This window comes from Ranitomeya imitator, chromosome 2 (genome assembly GCF_032444005.1).
Source record: "Ranitomeya imitator isolate aRanImi1 chromosome 2, aRanImi1.pri, whole genome shotgun sequence".
NCBI classification, from domain to species: Eukaryota; Metazoa; Chordata; class Amphibia; order Anura; family Dendrobatidae; genus Ranitomeya; species Ranitomeya imitator.
The window spans coordinates 514,804,257-514,820,682 of record NC_091283.1 but is presented as its reverse complement, the minus strand read 5'-3'; the positions used below and the strand labels follow the sequence as shown (position 1 = coordinate 514,820,682).

The window sequence follows — 16,426 nt, the reverse complement described above, 5'->3', positions numbered from 1 at the left end:
TAACTCGGGATCACAATACTGCATTATGCACAGCTTGTGAACCGGTGACTGATCAGGAACCACCTGTTACTGATACCGAACCCAGTGGCCTAGTCCATCTGAGTGGGCTACCTCCCTTACCCGGTCTACGGCATCCCTGGCAAAAGCATTAGAATCGTTCCGAGACCCTTCCTCTAACCAAGGCACTATTTCGGACGACACTTCCGATGATCAGAACCCCTTGTACTCCAGGGGTCGTACCTTGCCAAGAGCTCTCACTCTTCCAGGAACAGGACTCATGCCATATCCCCAGACCATCGTGGGATTTGGGTTCTGAGAGCTCCATTTCTCGCTCCCCTTCCATTGGGGCTAGTAGAGAACCTGTTTCAGAGGACGAGTCTGATACGTCCCTAGATCAGGATTTCCATCACGATCAGGAGACTCTCGACTCTCTGAGTCAGTGAATAAGGTTTTGAAGCTTGAGGAGGAACCTTTATCTAAAACGGATCATGCCGTGTCCTTTAAGAGGACCAAGCGAGCTCACAGGGTGTTCGCCACTCATCCCGAATTTAAGGAAATCGTTGAATCTCACAAGATCCGTCCAGATAAACGATTCACAGGGCAGAAGCCCATGGAGTCAAAATATTCCTTTGCCCAGTATCCAAGAATAGATTGGTCGCAGTCTTCCCCGTTTGCGCCTGGCTACTAAATCTGCTTTATCCTCCTCGGAGGGCGCCTCTATTAAAAACCCAACCGATCGTCAGATCGACAATGGCGCGTTCAGCCTTTGAAGCCTTAGCTTCACTCTTCCCATGTTTTGCCGCTACGTGTGTGGCTAAGGCTATGACCCACTGGGCTCAGGTCTTGGCTTCAGCGGTGCTGGATACCAATCTCCCTGCCGAGATAGCAGACCTCGCTACTCAGATAGCCAGAGTTGGAGATTTTGTAGTGATTGCGTCCCTGGATGCCGGTAACTGCGCTTCTCAAGAAGCAGCAAACGCCATCACCATTCAGAGGTCCTTATGGCTCAGGGACTGGCGTGCGGATTCTGCTTCCAAAAAGTCACTGACTTCTCTACCATATCAGAGCGGTCGTCTTTTTGGCGAAAAGTTCGGCCAACTGATTTCCGACTACTGGAGGGAGGAGTAAATTTCTTCCTGAACCACCGGCTCGGTCCTGATGTTGTCGTTACAACTCAAACTTTTCCTCTACTTCCACATCTCCTGGTTCTGGCCGGGCACAACATGGAGACAGAGGTTCCCAAGCCTCTTATTAACCTTCCCCTTGATGGAGAGGCAGGCCTAGGCAGTCGGGATCCAGAGGCTCGAACAACAGGCAGATCTTCCACACAATGACTCCCTGTGGAATCCGGGGGACACCCTCAGAGTAGGCAGACGCTTGCTTTCCCTCAGTGCCACGTGGCTCTTGGTCGTTCTCGACGAGTGGGTCTGCGACTTGGTGTTCTCCGGATACAAGATAGACTTCTTATCTTGTCCTCCCAGGGCAAAGGCATCAGAGTTCTTCCAAGCTATAAGCTCTCTGAGAAAAGACGGAGTTATTATTCTGGTCCCTCAAAGCTTTTATTCAAACCTCTTCATGGTTCCAAAGAAGGACGGTACAGTACGGTCCATACTGGACCTAAAACTGCTGAACACGTTCGTCAGGGTGCAACGTTCTGTCATCGCCTCCATGGGAAAAGGCGAGTTCCTGGCGTCTATAGACATCCAGGACGCGTACCTCCACATTCCTATTTTTACCTTCTCACTAAAGGTTTTTTCGCTTCGCAGTGCAGGTACAACACTTCCAATTCGTTGCTCTGCCCTTCGGCCTCACCATCGCCACCAGGGTATTCACAAAGGTCATGGCGGCTGCCGTGGCCATACTCCACACCCGAGGAGTGGTGGTGCTAACTGTATCTAGACGATATCCTCATCAAAGGCCCCTCTTTCCATGCCTGCAAGGAGGCTGTGAACATCACAATAGATTCTTTTTCTCGCCTGGGTTGGAAGATAAACTTCAAAAAATCTTCCCCAGTCCCAGCTCAGCGAATTTCCTTTCTAGGAATGATACTGGACTCGTCCCAGGGGTTGGTGCTTCTTCCCCCGGAAAAGATCTCAGCCTTACAGCGCGAAGCTCGGAAGCTCTCTCAGCCTTGCACTCACTCTCTGCGCTTCAGTATCAGAGTCCTCGGCAGGATGGTAGCAGCCTTGGAGGCGGTTCCATTTGCCCAGTTACACCTCCGTCCCTTACAGCATGCCCTCCTGGCTGTTTGAGACAGGAACCCGTTCAGACAGTCTCTCAGGTGGTGGACATTATAGTCCTCCCTGAATCAAGGGAAGTCTTTTCTTCCAGTATATTGGCTAGTTGTGACAATAGATGCCAGTCTTCTAGGCTGGGGAGCAGTGTTCTTACATCACACTGCTCAGGGCCATTGGTCTCTTCAGGAATCACGCCTTCCGATCAACATCTTAGAAATTCGGGCAATCAGGTTAGCTCTTCTCCAATTACATCCCTTCCTGGCGGGTCGCGCAATCAGGATTCAGTCCGACAACGCCACTGCAGTGGCATACATCAACCGACAAGGGGGAACCCGCAGCATGGCAGCCATGAACGAGGTAGGCTACATTCTCCGTTGGGCCGAGGAAAACCGCTCAATTATCTCTGCTGTTCACATCTGGAAGTGGAAAATTGGGAGGCAGATTTCCTCAGTCATCAAGGCCTTAACTCCGGGGAGTGATCTCTCCATCCGGAGATCTTCCACCAGATCCGCTGTCGTTGGGGCTCCCCGGACGTGGATATGATGGCCTCAAGGCTGAATTCCAAGGTTCCTGACTTCATAGATCGGTCCCACGATCCAGCAGCAATCAGGGCAGATGCACTCGTACTCCCGTGGCATCATTTTCGGCTTCCGTACATATTTCCCCCGCTCCCCTTTCTGCCGAGAGTCATCAAGAAGATCAGAGCAGAGGGAGTACCGGTAATCCTTATTGCACCAGATTGGCCACGCCGGGCGTGGTACGTGGAACTAGTTCAACTAATCGCCGATGTTCCCTGGCGATTACCGAATCGTGCAGACCTCTTTTCACAGGGCCCCATTTACCACCAGAACTCCGAGGACCTATGTTTGACGGCATGGCCGTTGAGTCCTGGGTTCTCACCCAGGCAGGTTTCTCCGGAAGTCATCTCTACCATGATCAGCGCTAGAAAGCCTACGTCTATGCGCATTTATCATCGCACTTGGAAAACCTTCTTTTCCTGGTGCAATGACCGGGGACGTTCTCTTGAATTCTCCATTTCTTCCATCCTCAAATTTTTACAAACGGGTTTGGACTTAGGTCTTGCCTTTAGTTCTCTCAAGGGGCAGATTTCAGCCCTGTCCATTCTGTTCCAACGCAGGATTGCTAACAGATTACAAATGAAGACGTTCATTCAGGGGGTCTCCCATAGGGTGCCGCCCTATAAGATGCCGTTGGAACCATGGGACCTTAATCTAGTCCTCGGAGTCTTGCAAGAAGCTCCTTTCAAACCTCTACAGGAGGTTTCCCTGTCTTTTCTTTCAAAGAAGGTTGCCTTCCTGTTTGCGGTCACGTCCATTAGATGAGTCTCGGAGCTGGCGGCTCTGTCTTGTCAAGTTCCATTCCTGAATTTTCATCAGGATAGGGTGGTTTTGAGAACACCCCCGTCCTTTTTGCCAAAAGTTGTCTCATCCTTTCATCACAATCAGGAGATTGTCTTACCGTCTCTCTGTCCGGCACCAGTACATCACATAGAGAAGGCCCTCCACACACTGGATTTAGTGACAGCTCTCAAGAGATACGTCTCGCGGACGGCGTCCTTCCGCAGGTCGGATGCCCTGTTTGTGCTCCCAGAAGGGCCAAGGAAGGGGTTTCCCTCTTCCAAGGCGACAATAGCAATATGGATTCGTTCAGCTATTCAGGAGTCCTACCGAGTCAGAGGTGATTCTGTCCCAGCAGGGATTAAGGCTCATTCAACTCGGTCAGTGGGTGCATCTTGGGCCATCCAGCACCGAGCTTCGGCAGCACAAGTTTGCAGAGTTGCGACCTGGTCCAGTCTGCATACGTTTACAAAACATTGCCATATTCATTCTCAGGCCTCGGCAGATGTGACCGTCGGCAGACGAATTTTGCAGGCGGCTGTGCCGAATCTGTAACCTGTCAGTACAAGGAGCAATTACAGTTGATTCTTCCCCACCCAGAGACTGCTTTAGGACATCACATGGTCCTGTGTCCCCCAATGAGGCGTAGGAGAAATAAGGATTTTTGTGTACTCACCGTAAAATCCTTTTCTCCGAGCCAATCATTGGGGGACACAGCACCCACCCTGTTAGCCTATTGGCTTTGGTTTTTCTGTGTTGACTTGGTTTTGACATAGTTCATCCTGGTTAAATGTTAAGCTCCTACTGCTTTGTTAACGAACTGGTTCACTTGGAGCCAGCAGGAGGGTGTATACTGCAGGGGAGGAGCTATTCTTTTTGTATTACTTAGTGTCCTCCTAGTGGCAGCAGCATGGTCCTGTGTCCCCCAATGATTGGCTTGGAGAAAAGGATTTTACGGTGAGTACACAAAAATCCCTATTTTTCAGACATCTAAATCTTTTTCCACTAAATAATTTTATCAAATTGCCCTTTTTCCAGAAATGGTTTAATGGTTCACATATTTCGTGCCTTGGTGAGCTGTGTTCATGCTTCTGTGGTGGAAGCGAAGCTGAACTTTTGGATCCTGAAAAACGCAGCTAAACTTGCTTTTTGTAAGCAGCTTCTTTATTGCCAAGAGAGCAGGTGTTACCTGCAGAAAAAAGACAAACGCAACATGTGAACATAGTCCGAGTCTATTTACATGGACCAACTGGCAGGATTAGATTCTTAGTGCACATAGTGCCATTGTCCTCCTCAACATAAGTCCTGTTTACACAAAATAATACTGTCAAGAACAATTATTTTTTTTGTAGAAGAGCATCTGTGTCTGTTGTCAATCAAATGGTGGCACCAGTGGCGAGAAAAGGTGCCAAGAACTACAAGTGCACAGACTCGTCTGCCATTGCATTTGAAAACTAATGTTCACATGAATTAAAGCTGAATTTTGGTGTGACGCAGCACTGGAGGGCGATGAGATGGCTCACTCCATCCTGTGCTAACTCTGGTGAAAGTCTTGCTGAAAGATTGACCTTGAATAAAAAAAGGCAAGTGATCTGTCCTTTTTAAAGACTTGTGTAAAAAAAATTCCATTAGCCCCACGAATGTAAGCGACTTGCAGATAATGTTTTCTTCATATATTAGTGCACATAGGTAATTCTGATTTTGCAATTGTTGCCATCTGACTTATGCAACATAAGATTCAGAATAGAAAGTATCAGCTGCCAAGAGCGGCAATATGGATCTACACTATTACAGAAAAATCTGAAAATGACATGAAAATCAACCACTGAAAACAATATAATGTAGGTATAGCCCATATTCACCAGTAGGATCGGTAGAACTGTTTATGCAGTCTCATGGTATCAGATTGTCCTCATACACATATATAACGTCTTGACGATTTGTTACATTTTTAGGTGCAAAAAGATAAATGTATTGTCCTCCATTATATAAAATGGATGCAGCAGTCATAATGACTATACTGTAGTCACGTTTGACTTTTTCAATCAGATGGAGACACTCGAAAGTAATTAAAAATGGATGTAACACAGAATATACAGTATGTTCACTACTGTGGATCCCACATCACCTAAGTAAGTAAGAAGTAAGACTGTATCGTGTCAGCTGCCAGAGGGGGAAGGAGACTGATTGAGCTTAGAGCCTACCCACAACAAAGATAAAGAATTGTCGTCAAAAATTGTATTTTGTAATCCTAATTATGTGTATAATGGTGTAAGTGTACTAAAATACACTGTCTTCTCTGGTTTCAAGCGCTGCTTTGGCCCTACATGACTGCTTTGTAGCTTTGCACAGCTCAGACAGCATCTATTCTATGTCTGGGGCTCAGAACGAGACTTCATAGCCATACATTGTGAAAGCAACTTGCGGTATACACACAAACCCCTGTGTGATCCAGCCAGTCTGTTTTCAGGTCATGTGAGCCAGAACAGGAACGGAGAGGCGCTGGAAGCCAGTGATTGGTAAGGATTTTCATACATTTACACACCATTACATAATTAGGATGGATCGTGGAATACAAATTTTGATGCAACTTCTCGCGATAATAACAATGGTTTCTCCTTTCACAGATGATTGCCACCTCTGACAGGCACAGGCTCTGGATGCTACAACCCCTGGCAAAAATTATGGAATCACCGGCCTTGGAGGATGTTCATTCAGTTTAATTTTGTAGAAAAAAAAGCAGATCACAGACTTGGCACAAAACTAAAGTCATTTCAAACGGAAACTTTCTGGCTTTAAGAAACACTAAAAGAAATCAAGAACAAAAAATGTGGTTGTCAGTAATGGTTACTTTTTTAACCAAGCATAGGGAAAAAAATTATGGAATCACTCAATTCTGAGGAAAAAGTTATGGAATCACCCTGTAAATTTTCATACCCCAAAATAACACCTGCATCAAATTAGATCTGCTCGCTATTCTGCATCTAAAAAGGAGTGATCACACCTTGGAGAGCTGTTGCACCAAATGGACTAACATGAATCATGGCTCCAACACGGGAGATGTCAATTGAAGCAAAGGAGAGGATTATCAAACTCTTAAAAGAGGGTAAATCATCAAGCAATGTTGCAAAAGATGTTGGTTGTTCACAGTCAGCTGTGTCAAAAACCTGGACCAAATACAAACAACATGGGAAGGTTGTTAAAGACAAACATGCTGGTAGACCAAGGAAACATCAAAGCGTCAAGACCGGAAACTTAAAGCAGTATGTCTCCAAAACAGGAAATGCACAACAAAACAAATGAGGAACGAATGGGTGAAAACTGGAGTCAACATCTGTGACTGAACTGTAAGAAACCGCTTAAAGAAAATGGGATTTACATACAGAAAAGCTAAACGAAAGCCATCATTAACACCTAAACAAAAAAAAACAATGTTACAATGGGTTAAGGAAAAGCTGTGACTGACGACTGGATGAAAGTCATATTCAGTGATGCATCGCGAATCTGCATTGGACAAGGTGATGATGCGGGAACTTTTGTTTGGCGCCGTTCCAATGAGATTTATAAAGATGACTGCCTGAAGAGAACATGCAAATTTCCACAGTCATTGATGATATGGGGCTGCATGTCAGGTAAAGGCACTGGGGAGATAGCTGTCATTATATCTTCAATAAATGCACACGTTTATGTTGATATTTTGGACACTTTTCTCATCCCATCAATTGAAGGATGTTTGGGGATGATGAAATCAGTTTTCAAGATGATAATGCATCCTGCCATAGAGCAACAACTGTGAAAACATTCCTTGAAAAAAGACACATAAGGTCAATGTCATGGCCTGCAAATAGTCCGGATCTCAATCCAATTGAAAATCTATGCTGGAAGTTGAAGAAAATGGTCCATGACAAGGCTCCAACCTGCAAAGCTGATCTGGCAACAACAACCAGAGAAAGTTGGAGCCAGATTGATGAAGAGCACTGTTTGACCCTCATTAAGTCCATGCCTCAGACTGCAAGCTGTTATAAAAGCCAGAGGTGGTGCAACAAAATACTAGTGATGTTTTTGAGTGCTTTTTTGTTTCTTTGTTTTTCATGATTCCATAATTTTTTCCTCAGAATTGAGTGATTCCATAGTTTATACCCTATGCTTGGTTAAAAAAGTAACCATTACTGACAACCACATTTTTTGTTCTTGATTTCTTTTAGTGTTTCTGAAAGCCAGAAAGTTGCCATTTGAAATGACTTTAGTTCTTTGTGCCATGTCTGTGATCAAATTTTTCTTCAAAATTAAACAACTGATCATATCCTCCAAGGCCGGTGATTCCATAATTTTTGCCAGGGGTTGTAATTATCACCTCTAACATGCTCTGCTTTTACTTATATAGGGAATCCAGCCCTGACGGGTTCCCTTTAACAGCATGTGGTATGAAAATAATTCATGAAACAACCTTTTTTAAAGATGTGATTTTTATTTTTTCCTCTTTGAACCATATATTGGTCAGTAGCAAACATCACTTTACCAAGGTTGTCGTCTTCGTATAATCACAGCTTTCAGTTCCCATCTGTCCGTTTCAGGTCACTAAAGTATGTCTTTGTGAAGACCACTCAAGATAAAACAGATGAACCGTTGTGAAGAACCTGAACCCAGGCAAGCAGAGTCAGACAGCACGCTCAATAATGTGCCTACACACGGTCTGCAAGACGGAGCTGCACACACAGGCAGGTAAATGAAAAAGATAAAATGTAGTAGATCTTAAAGATATTGTCATTGACCTTAATAATTCTTCTATTTGGATGTTCTAGATGTTTGTCTTCATCAATATTGCACAAATCCGAAGAGGACTTTTCCACCAGGAAACGTCAGAGAACCTTGAATGGACCTCTGTTATCGCCCACAATTCCGTGGCACCACACTGCCACTTTACAGGACATTCAAAGAACTAATGAGCATGATAGAAGTCTTTCAAGTAGGGACTCAGGATGTCTCCAAGGTCCTGTAGGACACCACTGGAGCGCGCGGTCAGGAAGCCGTGTTACTGCGCTTTATTCAGAGTTAGTGCGGGAACTTGAGGCACAGATTGCAGAACTGCATCAAATCTTGACTTCTCGTGATGAAGCTGCTGAAGTGCAAGAATGGAGAATCCAAGAACTGGAGAAAGAGAATCAAGACCTAAAAAGGCACGTGCAGACATTGGAGGAGCAGAATGATGCTTTGTCTCGTAGAGGAATCTGTGCAATAAAAGAAGGTGATCGTATCATGGGACCAGATGGTCAGTCTGTGGGTGAGCGGTCTTTAAAATCAGCAAAAATCTGCATGATTTCTAACTCCTTAAAGTGTAACCGCCCTTTCAGACTAAGTTGTGCTGTGTTTGTATCACTGTAATCAGTATAACCGTTCCGATCTGACACTGTGTGTAGGTTACTGTGCACAATCCTGCTGACCGGTTCCCTTTAAGGCGCTATGAGCTACAGCAGCTTCTCTTTGTGTGCTCTGCCCTTTCTCCTCTCCATAGTCTTCTTCTTCTTTAGGCAGCAGCTGTAATTTCATCCAACCATATTGTAGGGTAATCTGTGAATTTGACTTTCCTTAAAAATGTTGCCGTCTTGTGTTCTTTAGCCAATGGAGAGGAGGGTATGTGTGAAAATCTCATTCATGCGTATTGAACTGAACGTTGTTGCTATCCACAGACTCTGCATCAACTGCACCATGTCTTAAAGGGGTGGTCTGGTGGCGAGGGAGTAACCGCAAGTATGCAATTTGCATACATGCGGTAACAAACCAACTAGATGTGCGCAGCCTCGCTCAATGCAAGTGTATTGAGCAAGGCTGGACACAGCTAGTCGGAATGTGGCTGAAAGTATGCAAATTGCTTGCTCAAGGTGTTTGCAGAATCCTCTCAACACGTACTGCGCATGATGTGAGGATTCACAAATCTGCAGTCACTTAGTGACTACAGACTTGTAGCCTACGGCTCCGGTCACACTATCAGTATTTCACATCAGTATCTGTAAGCCAAAACCAGGAGTGGGTGATAAATACAGAAGTGGTGACGGGTTTCTATTATACTTTTCCTCTGATTTTTGACTTACAAATACTGAGGTAAAATACTGACCAAATACTGATAATGTGACCATAGCCAAAGGCCGGACAATTCCTTTATTGTGGTATAAGGAGAATTTACATTTCTAGTTCTTGAGTTACATGGGTGTTTCCCTTGTGCTTCAATGCAGGTAACAGGAGAGTACAGTGCTGGCAAAAAAAATCTTTACAAGTTCAATGAAACCACAAAATCTTAATATTCAAGTGGATTCAAGTGTTTTATTGTGGATATTTTATTACAATTAGTATTTTGTCATGTCACCCTTACATTTTATCACCATCTGCAGTCGTTTAGGCATGGATTCAGCACCCCACACCATCACACTGTCAGGGTGCTTAACAGTCTTAACTGTATATTTTGGGTCATACCGTGACACGGTACTCGGACGACGCACGACCTTTGAGCCTCCCCTGACCAGCCTGAAAGTGCTCTCATCACTAAACATCACTTTCTTCCACTCTTCAGATGTCCAATCTTGATATTTCTTACAAAAGGCAAGACTTTTCTTCTTCATTGCTGCTGTGAGCAGGGGCTTCTTTGCGGCACGGCAACTTGGTAGACCCAGGTCGTTCTGCTGGCGGTGACGAATTGTCCTAGTTGCGATGTTCTGGAGGAGCATAGGGTACTTGTTTTTTTAGTTCAACGGCAGTTATAGAAGGATGTGACATCACTTCACGCTTCAGAAGCTTATCAGTCCTTGGTGAAGTCTTCTTAGGTGCGCCAGAGCCTGACTTCCTCTGCGGTACCATCCCAGGAGGCAATGATGCCGCCGACCGCTTCGGTTGATAAATGGGTCATTCCACATCAAGTGGACCAGTTTTAAAAATCGTCCCCACTCGACCTTCCGATTTTGCTGAAAATTTATAAGGATGTACATGTATGTTTGAAAAGAGGTTCTGTAAATTTTTAGGGCCATATCTCAAATACATTGGGCACTGTTGACCTTTCACTGGAGGTTCCACCAAGCCTGCGGCTTCAGATTTTGCAAACTTTGGCACATAGCCATTAGAGTTCTATACTGGCTATGATGCTGAAATTTGGCATACTAGCTCAACTTTTGCTGCTAAACACGATAAAATTATTACCGGCTATGACAAAACAATATTTCGGCCGCAATTTTGTGTCAAAGTAGCTTGAAAACCGCGTTGCATAAAATTTATGCCAAACTTTGCCCATATATAACTCAAGACCAAAAACCAATAGTAACTGGTGCTTTGCCCTGTACACCAAACATCTACATGACTTTGCATTACTGCAATATCACGGTCAAAGCATATGTATTTGTGGAAATATTCACACCCACATACAGTGGGGCAAAAAAGTATTTAGTCAGTCAGCAATAGTGCAAGTTCCACCACTTAAAAAGATGAGAGGCGTCTGTAATTTACATCATAGGTAGACCTCAACTATGGGAGACAAACTGAGAAAAAAAAATCCAGAAAATCACATTGTCTGTTTTTTTTAACATTTTATTTGCATATTATGGTGGAAAATAAGTATTTGGTCAGAAACAAAATTTAATCTCAATGCTTTGTAATATATCCTTTGTTGGCAATGACAGAGGTCAAACGTTTTCTGTAAGTCTTCACAAGGTTGCCACACACTGTTGTTGGTATGTTGGCCCATTCCTCCATGCAGATCTCCTCTAGAGCAGTGATGTTTTTGGCTTTTCGCTTGGCAACACGGACTTTCAACTCCCTCCAAAGGTTTTCTATAGGGTTGAGATCTGGAGACTGGCTAGGCCACTCCAGGACCTTGAAATTGTGACGCCCGAGAGACCGGGGTACCCAGCACCGGACCAATGGGGTCTGTCTCTTGAGGGGAATGTCACAGGTGGCTTGACCCGGTGCTGTGGCCTCAGGCAATGCACAGTGTAAGGGGTATCGTGAGGGGACAGGCACTTACTTGATCAGCAGCAGGTTCTCCCAGCGGTGATGATCCCAATCCTGGATAGATGGCTATTGTCCAAATGAAAGACTGAGGCACTGAAATGTTTAACCAGTTTACTTTAACATAAAAGGATTTACAACCAGTCCTGTCACCGGCGTCTGTATGGGAACTCTGAGTTACTTTGACCCTGCCGGGGTCTTCGCCTCTTATTGTGCGCAATTTCTGTATGGCCCTGCTGCTGTATGTGAACTGGCTGCCGGCCCAATCTGTCCCCTCCGGGTCCTGGTTCGACGGGCAACCCGAGTCCTTTTATCGGCTTACCCCCTCCGGGAGTACCGCTGAACTCTGTGTCTGTTGCTGCGTCCGACCCTAGTGAAGCTGATATCACCTCACGTTTTTCCGGTTGCTGTATTATATATAATGAATACAGCCACGGATCCGGTATCCGTCTTTGCGCCTGTTCTGGGTAGTGATTAATGCTACCCGGTTCTCACAATGTCCCTTTTCTCTGTCCCTCTTCTCCTCAGGCCGGTGATTTGGGCCTGGAAACCGTCATAGGGCTGTTAGAAATTCAGCTGTATGACCTCTCACTATCAGCTCCTTAGCCCAACTGCCATTTCTTCTCTCAGACCAGAATGGATTAAGGGGAGTCTCTGGAGCTCCCCCTTCTGGCCGGAGGTGGTAGTGCAGTTTTGCTATCTTAATATTTGTGTTTAGTGTCAGTAACTATTTTTGTGGCAAATACCCCTAGGGGTGCCACATTCCCCATTAGTTAAGAACAGTACTCCGGGACTGTGGGACGATAACATTTTGAAATAACAATTAATATGTACAGAGTCTTAAAAATGAAAAGTTACAAAAACCACTCAAGGAAACAAAAATAGAGTTCTGTAAAAAGTCACTTCAAATAGCGTCCATTAATACAGTTCTACCCTTGAAGGTACTAGGAAAGGCACTGCACTTTGTGTCCAGGAATTTAGTTCCATTTTTCCAACGGAGTTACCAATAGAAAGTCTAAAGAAAGTTCAAAAAGAGCAAAAAGGAAAGTTCAAAAAGCAGTCTTTCCGGAGCTTTGATTTAGTGCCTCCGGGCTGATAACAAGTTCAAGAATATGCAAGAAGTTCATACAGACAAGTCTCTGTAGGTACTGGGCTTAAACGTTGCAGACTGATAACAATGACTATACTACATTTTCTGTTTAACTATATATGGCATATATACAATTCACATTATGAGCTTTATAGTTGGTAATCTGCATACCTGGCCGGTAATTGGCCCTGGGTACTACGCTGTGATCTACGTAATAGCGGTATCTCTTCATGTGGTGTACTACTGTCTACTGCGGATGTAGTATCTGCCCGCTCTGCTAAAGATAATTCCATGACTATGGAGTTGGCAAGTCCACCGTGAATGAGATTACTCTGATCAGGAATCTGTTCTTCCTGGCCTGGAACCTCCTGTAGTACGGGGTCAGCCTCTTCCTGTCTTGGGACTTCTGGTATTGGGTTCGGTGTTGGGTAAAAGGCCACCATGGGAACCACTACTGCACCATGGTATGTTAGTAGGGTTTTGGGAAAGTCTCCTATACAGGTGTGATACATTTTCTCTTCTTTTTCCTTTACTGGTTGGACCAGTATGGGTTGAATAACTTCTGGTTCTGGCTGGACAACTTCTGGCTCTTTCAATGCTTCCGGACACAATTTAAGATTGTCTCTTGACACTAGTACAGATGTTAAGCCTCCGTTTTTGCTAATGAGACACATTTTAGGATTATCCATTCTTGTTGGTAAAACTGTGTAGGGTACGGCTTCCCACTGATTGTCTAGTTTATTGGTTCGACGATTTCTCTTGAGCACTTGGTCACCCGGTCTTAATGGGGTCGCTAGAGCATTCTGGTTGAAAGTTCGCTCTTGTCTTTCTCTAGTTTGCTGAAGGCTTCTTTCCACACTCTTGCACTTGGCGATACTGCTTTTGCCGTATGATATCCCAATTGGAGTCTTGAACTTCTGCGTCTGGTTTCAGAATTCCCATTTCTAGATCGATTGGTAATTGGCCGGGTCTTGCACGCATAAGGTAAGCTGGGGTGCAGTTGGTGGAGCTTACCGGGACATGATTATATAGATCTATCAAGTCAGGCAATTTCTCTGGCCATTGATTCCTTTCTGTCTCAGGTAAAGTCTTTAGTAGGTCTATTATAATATGGTTCATCTTCTCGCATAAGCCGTTTGTTTGTGGATGATAGGCCGTCGTCCGGATCTTTTTGCAACCATACATATTACAGAATTCTCTGAAGATCTCTGATTCAAAGGCTGTACCTTGGTCGGTGAGAACCTGTTCCGGATATCCATGGGGTCTACAAAAGTACGTTTGGAACGCTTTGGCTGCTGTTTTTGCTGTCAGATCTTTTACGGGTACTACTACCAAGAAGCGTGAATAATGGTCCACGATGGTCAAGGCATAGACATAGCCGGACCGGCTTGGTGTCAACTTCACGTGGTCCATGGCTACAAGTTCAAGTGGTTGTTTGGTGATTATGGGCTGCAGTGGTGCTCTTTGGTTCTTTTGATCGTTTCTTCTGAGGTTGCACGGGCCACAATTTCTGCACCACTGTTCGATTGATTTTCTCATCCCGACCCAATAAAATCTTTCTCTTAGAAGTACTTCTAACTTTTTCCAACCGAAGTGACCAGCACCATTATGGTAAGCTTCGAGGACCATCTTGACATCTTGTTTAGGCACGATAATCTGCCAAACCAATTCATGTGTTTTCGGATTGGTGTACCTTCTACAGAGCTTCCCTTGATACAGGAACATTTTGCCTCTCTCTTTCCAGAGTTGATGCGTCTCTTCTGGGGCATCCTCATCGGGATATGCACTTTGCTCAGTCAGCAGTTCCTTCACCAACTTCACAGCCGGATTGCTGTCTTGAGTGTCAGCCCATCTATGGTGTGCTAACGGATTAAAATTCACCTCTTGTTGTTTCTGATAGGTACTTGACTGATGATGTTTTGCCTTGGGATGATGGAAGGCTGGTAGTTCAATTTCTTCAAGCTCCCCCGTTTCTTCTTCTACATCTCTCAAGTGTGGCATCCGGGATAGGGCATCGGCATTTCCATTCTTGCGACCTGCTCGATACTTGATCTTGAAGTTGTAATTGGATAACCGGGCTATCTATCGCTGTTCTAACGCACCTAATTTGGCTGTGTCCAGGTGGGTCAACGGATTGTTGTCAGTATAGACAATAAATTCTGCAGCAGCCAGATAGTGTTTGAAACGTTCAGTCACAGCCCAAACTACTGCCAGTAGTTCCAATTTGAAGGAGCTATAATTTTCTGGATTTCTTTCAGTAGGCCGGAGCTTTCTACTTGCAAAGGCGATGACTTTCTCCCGACCTTCTTGCTTTTGTGACAGCACCGCTCCTAGTCCCACATTACTGGCATCGGTGTAGAGGATGAAAGGTTGATGGTAATCTGGGTATGCCAGAACCTCTTCTCCGGTTAGTGCCTTCTTTAGTTGTTCAAAGGAGTCTTCCCTTTCATCGTTCCACTGAAAAGGAGGGTTTCGGTTTGAAGGTTTCTTCGTCTGCCCTACCAAGGCGTCTTGCAAGGGTGCTGCCAATTTGGTAAATCCTTTTATAAATCTGCGATAGTAACCCACCAATCCCAGGAATTGCCTCACTTCTTTTGCGTTGGTAGGTCTTGGCCAATCCCTTATGGCGCTTATTTTCTCGGGATCCGGTGCTACTCCCTCCGAACTCACGATGTGTCCCAGGTACTGTACCTTTGGCTTGAGAAGGTGACATTTGGATGGCTTGATTTTCATGCCATACCTGGATAAGGCTTCGAACACTTCTGCCAGATCTTTTAAGTGTTGTTCGTAAGTCTTTGAGTAGACGATCACATCATCTAGGTACAGGAGGACAGTCTCGAAGTTCTTGTGTCCGAGGCAGCATTCCATCAGCCGCTGGAAGGTACCGGATGCGTTGCAGAGTCCGAATGGCATGCGATTAAATTCACTTAGACCCATTGGTGTGGTGAATGCTGTCTTTTCCTTATCTCTCTCAGCCACAGGGACTTGCCAATACCCGCTTGTTAAGTCTAAGGTGGAAAAATAATTAGCAGATTTCAAAGCAGTCAAGGACTCTTCTATCCTAGGCAAGGGGTAGGCGTCTTTATGGGTGATGTTATTAATCCGCCGGTAGTCTACGCACATTCTCATGGTTCCGTCCTTTTTTTTGACAAGCACTAGAGGGGCCGCCCAGGGGCTACAGCTGTCTATTATTACCCCGGCCTGTTTCATTTCCCTCAGCATATCTTTTGCACATTGATAGTGAGCGGGCGGTATGGGTCTATATCTTTCTTTTATTGGGGGATGGTCACCTGTGGGGATTGTGTGTTCTACCCCTTCTATCCGTCCGAAGTCCAATGGGTGTTTACTGAAGACTTGTTCATATTCCGTCACTAGCCTATACACCCCTTGTTTTTGATGGGTAGGTGTTGAATTTATGCCCACGTGTAGCTGTTGGCACCAATCCTCCATTTCTCCATCTGAGCCATTGCCTTCCACCTGACAGGTTGGTTCTAAGGGCTCAATGGTTGTGATGGCATTGTTGTCAACAGTATATAGCTTTGCCATTGTAGCATACCTTGGCAAAGTGACCTCTTCCTCTCCACAGTTCAAAAGTCGTACCGGCACTCGTCCCTGGTGTACCTCGACTATCCCTCGTGCTGTGAGTATAGTGGGCCTGCTGTCGGTGTACACTGGTTCTATTAAGGCTTGATAATCTCGTCCCTTAGTACCAATGGCTGCTCTACACCATACCAGCATTTCTGTTTTTGGTG

At 45.1% G+C, this 16,426-nt stretch overlaps 1 protein-coding gene across 2 annotated transcripts in view; it reads left to right on the top strand.

Annotated features, from left to right (window-relative positions):
- LOC138664763 (uncharacterized) overlaps window positions 1-16,426 on the top strand; it is a 49,396-nt gene that overhangs the window by 7,964 nt on the left and 25,006 nt on the right. Inside the window, exons 2-3 of one of the 2 annotated variants that reach the window (XM_069751731.1) lie at window positions 8,170-8,317; window positions 8,398-8,864. In XM_069751731.1, the coding sequence (XP_069607832.1) occupies window positions 8,214-8,317; window positions 8,398-8,864 (571 nt within the window). In that variant the 5' untranslated portion in view covers window positions 8,170-8,213. Of the gene's footprint in view, window positions 1-8,169; window positions 8,318-8,397; window positions 8,877-16,426 lie in introns of both variants that reach the window. The other variant, XM_069751729.1, reaches the window with a different exon arrangement.